The sequence below is a fragment of the Oncorhynchus gorbuscha genome, unplaced genomic scaffold (genome assembly GCF_021184085.1).
Source record: "Oncorhynchus gorbuscha isolate QuinsamMale2020 ecotype Even-year unplaced genomic scaffold, OgorEven_v1.0 Un_scaffold_5642, whole genome shotgun sequence".
Taxonomy (NCBI): Eukaryota; Metazoa; Chordata; class Actinopteri; order Salmoniformes; family Salmonidae; genus Oncorhynchus; species Oncorhynchus gorbuscha.
Genome location: NW_025749403.1, coordinates 1 through 10000, shown reverse-complemented (window position 1 = coordinate 10000; position 10000 = coordinate 1). Strand labels below are relative to the sequence as shown.

The 10000-nt window shown below is 54.8% G+C and overlaps 1 protein-coding gene across 1 annotated transcript in view; it reads right to left on the bottom strand.

Annotated features, from left to right (window-relative positions):
• Positions 1-7361, bottom strand: part of LOC124029148 (polypeptide N-acetylgalactosaminyltransferase 16-like) — a 13963-nt gene extending 6602 nt beyond the window's left edge. Inside the window, exons 1-2 of the mRNA XM_046340969.1 lie at positions 7216-7361; positions 5672-5755 (exon numbers count right to left, since the gene is read on the bottom strand). Coding sequence (XP_046196925.1) covers positions 5672-5755; positions 7216-7280 — 149 coding nt within the window. The 5' untranslated portion in view covers positions 7281-7361. The remainder of the gene's footprint in view (positions 1-5671; positions 5756-7215) is intronic.
• Between the last annotated feature and the right edge of the window lie 2639 nt (positions 7362-10000).

Below are 10000 nucleotides of genomic sequence, written 5' to 3'. Positions count from 1 at the left end.
AGAGGTTGACAGTACTATAACAGAGAGGTTCAGAGGTTGACAGTACTATAACAGAGGTTCAGAGGTTGACAGTACTATAACAGAGAGGTTCAGAGGTTGACAGTACTATAACAGAGGTTCAGAGGTTGACAGTACTATAACAGAGAGGTTGACAGTGCTATAACAGAGAGGTTCAGAGGTTGACAGTACTATAACAGAGAGGTTCAGAGGTTGACAGTACTATAACAGAGAGGTTCAGAGGTTGACAGTACTATAACAGAGAGGTTCAGAGGTTGACAGTACTATAACAGAGAGGTTCAGAGGTTGACAGTACTATAAAAGAGGTTCAGAGGTTGACAGTACTATAACAGAGAGGTTGACAGTACTATAACAGAGAGGTTGACAGTACTATAACAGAGAGGTTGACAGTACTATAACAGAGAGGTTGACAGTACTATAACAGAGAGGTTCAGAGGTTGACAGTACTATAACAGAGAGGTTGACAGTACTATAACAGAGAGGTTCAGAGGTTGACAGTACTATAACAGAGAGGTTGACAGTACTATAACAGAGAGGTTGACAGTACTATAACAGAGAGGTTCAGAGGTTGACAGTACTATAACAGAGAGGTTCAGAGGTTGACAGTACTATAACAGAGAGGTTCAAAGGTTGACAGTACTATAACAGAGAGGTTCAGAGGTTGACAGTACTATAACAGAGAGGTTCAGAGGTTGACAGTACTATAACAGAGAGGTTCAGAGGTTGACAGTACTATAACAGAGGTTCAGAGGTTGACAGTACTATAACAGAGAGGTTCAGAGGTTGACAGTACTATAACAGAGAGGTTCAGAGGTTGACAGTACTATAACAGAGAGGTTCAGAGGTTGACAGTACTATAAGAGAGGTTCAGACGTTGACAGTACTATAACAGAGAGGTTCAGAGGTTGACAGTACTATAAGAGAGGTTCAGAGGTTGACAGTACTATAACAGAGAGGTTCAGAGGTTAGCCTGGAGACATAAAGTGGAAGAGTAGAATGCAGGTGAACCCAGTTCATATTTAACACGTTGATAATCGTCTACCCTGACTGATCTACTGGTGAGGGGGCTATACTGTTATACAGAACAACTGGCTGGTTAACCCGTAGTAGATAATATGTGTCCCAAATCTCTCCTTTCTCCCGAAGTGTGCACTTGTTCACTTCCCTTCACAAAAGGAAATAACAGTTGTAGAGAGTAGTGAACAAGTGTACACGTCAGGAGCAAGGAGAGGTTATTGGGGACGCACCCAGAGACTCTCTCATCTCCCCCAGAAACTCTCTCATCTCCCCCAGAAACTCTCTCATCTCACCCAGAGACTCTCTCCTCTCACCCAGAAACTCTCTCATCTCCCCCAGAGACTCTCCCCTCTCACCCATAGACTCTTCCCTCTCACCCAGAGACTCCCCCTCTCACCCAGAGACTCTCCCCTCCCTCCTCTCACCCAGAGACTCTCTCCTCTCACCCAGAGACTCTCCCTCTCTCCTCTCACCCAGACACTCTCTCCTCTCACCCAGAGACTCTCCTCTCTCCTCTCACCCAGAGACTCTCTCCTCTCACCCAGACTCTCTCCTCTCACCCAGAGACTCTCCCCTCTCTCCTCTCACCCAGAGACTCTCCCTCTCTCCTCTCACCCAGAGACTCTCCCCTCTCACCCAGACTCTCCCTCTCTCCTCTCACCCAGAGACTCTCCCTCTCACCCAGAGACTCTCCCCTCTCACCCAGAGACTCTCCCCTCTCTCCTCTCACCCAGAGACTCTCTCCTCTCACCCAGAGACTCTCCTCTCACCCAGAGACTCTCCCCTCTCACCCAGAGACTCTCCCTCTCACCCAGAGACTCTCCCCTCTCACCCAGACTCTCCCCTCTCTCCTCTCACCCGGAGACTCTCCCCTCTCACCCAGAGACTCTCCCCTCTCACCCAGAGACTCTCCCCTCTCTCCTCTCACCCAGAGACTCTCCCCTCTCACCCAGACTCTCCCCTCTCTCCTTTCACCCAGAGACTCTCCCCTCTCACCCAGAGACTCTCCCCTCTCACCCAGAGACTCTCCCCTCTCACCCAGAGACTCTCCCCTCTCTCCTCTCACCCAGAGACTCTCTCCTCTCACCCAGAGACTCTCCCCTCTCACCCATAGACTCTTCCCTCTCACCCAGAGACTCCCCCCTCTCACCCAGAGACTCTCCCCTCCCTCCTCTCACCCAGAGACTCTCTCCTCTCACCCAGAGACTCTCCCCTCTCTCCTCTCACCCAGACACTCTCTCCTCTCACCCAGAGACTCTCCCCTCTCTCCTCTCACCCAGAGACTCTCTCCTCTCACCCAGACTCTCTCCTCTCACCCAGAGACTCTCCCCTCTCTCCTCTCACCCAGAGACTCTCCCCTCTCTCCTCTCACCCAGAGACTCTCCCCTCTCACCCAGACTCTCCCCTCTCTCCTCTCACCCAGAGACTCTCCCCTCTCACCCAGAGACTCTCCCCTCTCACCCAGAGACTCTCCCCTCTCTCCTCTCACCCAGAGACTCTCTCCTCTCACCCAGAGACTCTCCCCTCTCACCCAGAGACTCTCCCCTCTCACCCAGAGACTCTCCCCTCTCACCCAGACTCTCCCCTCTCTCCTCTCACCCGGAGACTCTCCCCTCTCACCCAGAGACTCTCCCCTCTCTCCTCTCACCCAGAGACTCTCCCCTCTCTCCTCTCACCCAGAGACTCTCCCCTCTCTCCTCTCACCCAGAGACTCTCCCCTCTCACCCAGACTCTCCCCTCTCTCCTCTCACCCAGAGACTCTCCCCTCTCACCCAGAGACTCTCCCCTCTCACCCAGAGACTCTCCCCTCTCACCCAGAGACTCTCCCCTCTCTCCTCTCACCCAGAGACTCTCTCCTCTCACCCAGAGACTCTCCCCTCTCACCCAGAGACTCTCCCCTCTCACCCAGAGACTCTCCCCTCTCACCCAGAGACTCTCCCCTCTCACCCAGACTCTCCCCTCTCTCCTCTCACCCGGAGACTCTCCCCTCTCACCCAGAGACCCTCCCCTCTCACCCAGAGACCCTCCCCTCTCTCCTCTCACCCAGAGACTCTCCCCTCTCTCCCAGAGACTCTCCCCTCTCTCCTCTCACCCAGAGACTCTCCCCTCTCTCCTCTCACCCAGAGACTCTCCCCTCTTTCCTCTCACCCAAAGACTCTCTCTAACCTGTCTGGTTAGCCAGTAGAGACTCTCTCTAACCTGTCTGGTTAGCCAATAGAGACTCTCTCCTCTCACCTGTCTGGTTAGCCAGTAGAGACTCTCTCCTCTCACCTGTCTGGTTAGCCAGTAGAGACTCTCTCCTCTCACCTGTCTGGTTAGCCAGTAGAGACTCTCTCTAACCTGTCTGGTTAGCCAATAGAGACTCTCTCCTCTCACCTGTCTGGTTAGCCAGTAGAGACTCTCTAACCTGTCTGGTTAGCCAGTAGAGACTCTCTAACCTGTCAGGTTAGCCAGTAGACTCTCTCCTCTCACCTGTCTGTTTAGCCAGTAGAGACTCTCTCCTCTCACCTGTCTGGTTAGCCAGTAGAGACTCTCTAACCTGTCTGGTTAGCCAGTAGAGACTCTCTAACCTGTCTGGTAGAGACTCTCCCCTCTCCCATCTCACCTGTCTGGTAGAGACTCTCTAACCTGTCTGGTTAGCCAGTAGAGACTCTCTACCTGTCTGATTAGCCAGTAGAGACTCTCTAACCTGTCTGGTTAGCCAGTAGAGACTCTCTACCTGTCTGATTAGCCAGTAGAGACTTTCCCCTCTCACCTGTCTGGTAGAGACTCTCCCCTCTCACCTGTCTGGTAGAGACTCTCCCCTCTCACCTGTCTGGTAGAGACTCTCCCCTCTCACCTGTCTGGTAGAGACTCTCCCCTCTCCCCTGTCTGGTAGAGACTCTCCCCTCTCCCCTGTCTGGTAGAGACTCTCCCCTCTCCCCTGTCTGGTAGAGACTCTCCCCTCTCCCCTGTCTGGTAGAGACTCTCCCCTCTCACCTGTCTGGTAGAGACTCTCCCCGCTCACCTCTCACCTGTCTGGTAGAGACTCTCCCCTCTCACATCTCACCTGTCCGGTAGAGACTCTCCCCTCTCACCTCTCACCTGTCTGGTAGAGACTCTCCCCTCTCACCTCTCACCTGTCTGGTAGAGACTCTCCCCTCTCTGGTAGAGACTCTCTCCTCTCACCTGTCTGGTTAGCCAGTAGAGACTCTCTCCTCTCACCTGTCTGGTTAGCCAGTAGAGACTCTCTCTAACCTGTCTGGTTAGCCAATAGAGACTCTCTCCTCTCACCTGTCTGGTTAGCCAGTAGAGACTCTTTCCTCTCACCTGTCTGGTTAGCCAGTAGAGACTCTCTAACCTGTCTGGTTAGCCAGTAGAGACTCTCTCTAACCTGTCTGGCAGAGACTCTCCCCTCTCACCTGTCTGGTAGAGACTCTCCCCTCTCACCTGTCTGGTAGAGACTCTCCCCTCTCCCATCTCACCTGTCTGGTAGAGACTCTCCCCTCTCCCATCTCACCTGTCTGGTAGAGACTCTCCCCTCTCCCCTGTCTGGTAGAGACTCTCCCCTCTCCCCTCTCACCTGTCTGGTAGAGACTCTCCCCTCTCCCCTCTCCCCTGTCTGGTAGAGACTCTCCCCTCTCCCCTGTCTGGTAGAGACTCTCCCCTCTCACCTGTCTGGTAGAGACTCTCCCCTCTCCCATCTCACCTGTCTGGTAGAGACTCTCCCCTCTCCCATCTCACCTGTCTGGTAGAGACTCTCCCCTCTCCCCTGTCTGGTAGAGACTCTCCCCTCTCCCTCTCACCTGTCTGGTAGAGACTCTCCCCTCTCCCCCTCTCCCTGTCTGGTAGAGACTCTCCCTCTCCCCTGTCTGGTAGAGACTCTCCCTCTCCCCTCTCCCCTGTCTGGTAGAGACTCTCCCCTCTCCCCTGTCTGGTAGAGACTCTCCCCTCTCCCCTGTCTGGTAGAGACTCTCCCCTCTCCCCTGTCTGGTAGAGACTCTCCCCTCTCCCCTCTCACCTGTCTGGTAGAGACTCTCCCCTCTCCCCTGTCTGGTAGAGACTCTCCCCTGTCTGGTAGAGACTCTCCCCTGTCTGGTAGAGACTCTCCCCTCTCCCCTCTCACCTGTCTGGTAGAGACTCTCCCCTCTCACATCTCACCTGTCCGGTAGAGACTCTCCCCTCTCACCTCTCACCTGTCTGGTAGAGACTCTCCCCTCTCCCCTGTCTGGTAGAGACTCTCCCCTCTCCCCTGTCTGGTAGAGACTCTCCCCTCTCCCCTGTCTGGTAGAGACTCTCCCCTCTCCCCTGTCTGGTAGAGACTCTCCCCTCTCCCCTGTCTGGTAGAGACTCTCCCCTCTCCCCTGTCTGGTAGAGACTCTCCCCTCTCCCCTGTCTGGTAGAGACTCTCCCCTCTCACCTGTCTGGTAGAGACTCTCCCCTCTCCCCTGTCTGGTAGAGACTCTCCCCTCTCACCTCTCACCTGTCTGGTAGAGACTCTCCCCTCTCACATCTCACCTGTCCGGTAGAGACTCTCCCCTCTCACCTCTCACCTGTCTGGTAGAGACTCTCCCCTCTCCCCTCTCACCTGTCTGGTTAGCCAGTAGAGACTCTCCCCTCTCCCCTCTCACCTGTCTGGTAGACTCTCTCCTCTCACCTTAGTTCAGGGTAAACGTTCTCCATATACCAATGGAAAGACTTGCAGTTCAGCTTGTGTCGTAGAGTCAGCCGGTCCGCAATGCTGCAGGAAGGAATGAGCATGGAGAGGGAGAAGGAGAGGGTGAGAGGGGGGAGGGGAAAGGGGAGAGGGGAGATGGGAAAGGGGAGAGGGGGAAAGGGGAGAGGGGAGATGGGAAAGGGAAAGGGAAGAGGGAAAGGGGGAAAGGGGAGATGGGGAAAGGGGAAAGGGAGAGGGAAGAGGGGAGAGGGGAAGGGGAGAGGAGGGGGAGAGGGAAAAGGGGGAGAGGGAAAAGGGGAGATGGGGAAGGAGAGGGTGAGAGGGGGAGGGGAAAGGGGAGAGGGGAAAGGGGAGAGGGGAGATGGGAAAGGGGAAAGGGGAGAGGGGAGGGGGAAGGGGGAGAGGGGAGAGGGAAAAGGGGAAAGGGGAGAGGGGGAAGGGGAGAGGGAGAGGGGAAGGGAAAGGGGAGAGGGGGAGAGGGGGAAGGGGAGAGGGAGAAGGGGAGAGGGGGAAGGGAGAGGGAGAGGGAAAGGGGGAGAGGGGTGAGGGAGAGGAGAAGGGAGAAGGGAAAGGGAAAGGGGAGAGGGAGAAGGGGAGGGAGAGGGGGAAGGGAGAGGGGGAAGGGGAGGGGGAGAGGGGGAAGGGAGAGGGAGAAGGGGAGAGGGAGAAGGGGAGGGGAGAGGGGGGAAGGGAGAGGGGGAAGGGGAGGGGGAGAGGGGGAAGGGGAGAGGGGAAGGGGGAGAAGGGTGAAGTGGAGAGGGGAAGAGAAAGGGAAAGGGGAGAGGGGGAAGGGGAGGGGGAAGGGGAGGGGAGGGGGAGAGGGGAAGGGGAGAGAAGGGTGAAATGGAGAGGGGAAGAGAAAGGGAAAGGGAGAGGGGAAGGGAAAGGGGAGGGGGAAGGGAAGAGGGGAAGGGGAGAGGGGGAAGGGGAAGGGGAGAGGGGAAGGGGAGAGGGGGAAGGGGAGAGGGGAAGGGGAGGGGGGAGGGAAAGGGGAGAGGGAAAGGGAAAGGGAGAGGGAAAGGGAAAGGGGAGAGGGAAAGGGAGAGGGGAAGGAGAAGGGGAGAGGGGGAAGGAAAAGGGAGAGGGGGAGAGGGGGAAGGAAAAGGGGGAGAGGGGGAGGGGGGAAGGAAAAGGGGAGAGGGGAGAGCAAGGGGGAAGGGGGAGAGGGGAGAGCAAAGGGGGAAGGGGAGAGGGGAGAGCAAAGGGGGGGGAAGGGGGAGAGGGGAGGGGGAGGGGAAGGGGAGAGGGGAAGGGGGAGAGGGGAAGGAAAGAGAGAAGGGGAGAGGGAGAGGGGAGAGGGAAGGGAAGAGAGAAGGGGAGAGAGAAGGGGAGAGGGGAGGGGGGAAGGGGAGAGAGAAGGGGAGAGGGGGAGAGGGAAGGGGAGAGAGAAGGGGAGAGAGAAGGGGAGAGTAAGATATGGCAGTTTTTCCATTTCCTGAAAAGTTTCTGTTTTGGAAATGTTTTCATCCAACAGCAAAGATATGAATAGTGTTGGTTAAAAGGTACCAGAGAGAACTACTAACCTGCCGAAGGCCTTTCCCTGCGCTGAGGGCCTTGCTGAGTAGTAGTACTGTTTATACTCATCCATCCACACCTCCGCTGCCCGACGCGTGTTCCTGACCACACACACACACACACACACACACACACACACACACACACACACACACACACACACACACACACACACACACACACACACACACACACACACACACACACACACACACACACACACACACACACACACACCTGGTTGGGTAGGATAATAAAGCTCCGCTGTTCCTTCCTCTCTGTCATGACCCCAGACATTTCAGTTTTGTCGTAACTCTGACCTATATCACCTGATCCACCAAGGGTTTGAGGATTAGTAGACTAGTTGAATCAGGTATGCTAGTTCTGGAATAGTTCAAATACATGTCCCTGAGAGGAGGGTCCCAGAGAGGAGGGTCCCGAGAGGAGGGTCCCGAGAAGAGGGTCCCCGAGAAGAGGTATGAAACGGCTGGGAGTCCCCGAGAAGACAGTTGGAATGGAGTCCCGAGAAGACAGTTGGAATGGAGTCCCCGAGAAGACAGTTGGAATGGAGTCCTCGAGAAGACAGTTGGAATGGAGTCCTCGAGAAGACAGTTGGAATGGAGTCCCCGAGAAGACGTTGGAATGGAGTCCCGAGAAGATGTTTGGAATGGAGTCCCGAAGACATTTGGACATTTGGAATAAGGTCCCTGAGAAGACAGTTTGAATGGAGTCCCCGAGAAGAGGTTTGGAATGGAGTCCCGAGAAGACATTTGGAATGGAGTCCCCAGAAGACCGTTGGAATGGAGTCCCGAGAAGACCGTTGGAATGGAGTCCCCGAGAAGACCGTTGGAATGGAGTCCCCGAATGGAGAAGACATTTCTGTTGGAATGGAGTCCCAGAGAAGACCGTTGCAATGGAGTCCCGAGAAGACAGTTGGAATGGAGTCCCCGAGAAGACAGTTGGAATGGAGTCCCGAGAAGACAGTTGGAATGGAGTCCCCGAAAGACGTTTTGAATGGAGTCCCGAGAAGACAGTTGGAATGGAGTCCCCGAGAAGACTGTTGGAATGGAGTCCGAGAAGACCGTTGGAATGGAGTCCCCGAGAAGACATTTGGAATGGCTAGGAGTCCCCGAGAAGAGGTTTGAAATGGCTGGGAGTCCCTGAGAAGCCGTTTGGAATGGAGTCCCAGAGAAGACCGACTCCTTGCAATGGAGTCCCTGAGAAGACAGTTGGAATGGAGTCCCGAGAAGACAGTTGGAATGGAGTCCCCGAGAAGACCGTTGGAATGGAGTAAGGTCCCGAGAAGACCGTTGGAATGGAGTCCCCGAGAAGACATTTGGAATGGAGTCCCCGAGAAGACCGTTGGAATGGAGTCCCTGAGAAGACAGTTGGAATGGAGTCCCCGAGAAGAGGTTTGGAATGGAGTACCCCAGGAAGACATTTGGAATGAAGTCCCCGAAAAAGACGGAATGGAGTCCCCGAGAAGACAGTTGGAATGGAGTCCCGAGAAGACTGTTGGAATGGAGTCCCCGAGAAGACCGTTGGAATGGAGTCCCCGAGAAGACATTTGGAATGGCTAGGAGTCCCCGAGAAGAGGTTTGAAATGGCTGGGACTCCCTGAGAAGCCGTTTGGAATGGAGTCCCAGAGAAGACAGTTGCAATGGAGTCCCTGAGAAGACAGTTGGAATGGAGTCCCCGAGAAGACAGTTGGAATGGAGTCCCCGAGAAGACAGTTGGAATGGAGTCCCCGAGAAGACAGTTGGAATGGAGTCCCCGAGAAGACAGTTGGAATGGAGTCCCCGAGAAGACAGTTGGAATGGAGTCCCGAGAAGACAGTTGGAATGGAGTCCCCGAGAAGACAGTTGGAATGGAGTCCCCGAGAAGACAGTTGGAATGGAGTCCCCGAGAAGACAGTTGGAATGGAGTCCCAGAGAAGACAGTAGGAATGGAGTCCCCGAGAAGACAGTTGGAATGGAGTCCCCGAGAAGACAGTTGGAATGGAGTCCCCTGAAGTCCCCAGTTGGAATGGAGTCCCAGAAGACAGTTGGAATGGAGTCCCGAGAAGACAGTTGGAATGGAGTCCCCAAGAAGAGGTTTGGAATGGAGTACCCTGAGAAGACAGGAAGACATTTGGAATGGAGTCCCCAAAAAGACATTTGAATGGAGTCCCCAAGAAGACAGTTGGAATGGAGTCCCCGAGAAGACAGTTGGAATGGAGTCCCCGAGAAGACAGTTGGAATGGAGTCCCGAGAAGACAGTTGGAATGGAGTCCCGAGAAGTCAGTTGGAATGGAGTGAGACAGTTGGAATGGAGTCCCCGAGAAGACAGTTGGAATGGAGTCCCGAAGACAGTTGGAATGGAGTCCCGAGTTGGAAGACTGTTGGAATGGAGTCCCAGAAGACAGTTGGAATGGAGTCCCCGAAGACAGTTGGAATGGAGTCCCCGAGAAGACAGTTGGAATGGAGTTGAAGACAGTTGGAATGGAGTCCCCGAAGACCGTTGGAATGGAGTCCTCGAAGACAGTTGGAATGGAGTCCCGAGAAGACAGTTGGAATGGAGTCCGTTGAATGGAGAAGACCGTTGGAATGGAGTCCTCGAGAAGACTGTTGGAATGGAGTCCCCGAGAAGACAGTTGAAATGGAGTCCCTGAAAGAAGACTGTTGGAATGGAGTCCCCGAGAAGACAGTTGGAATGGAGTCCCTGAGAAGACAGTTGGAATGGAGTCCCCGAGAAGACATTTGGAATGGAGTCCCCGAGAAGACAGTTGGAATGGAGTCCCCGAGAAGTACTACT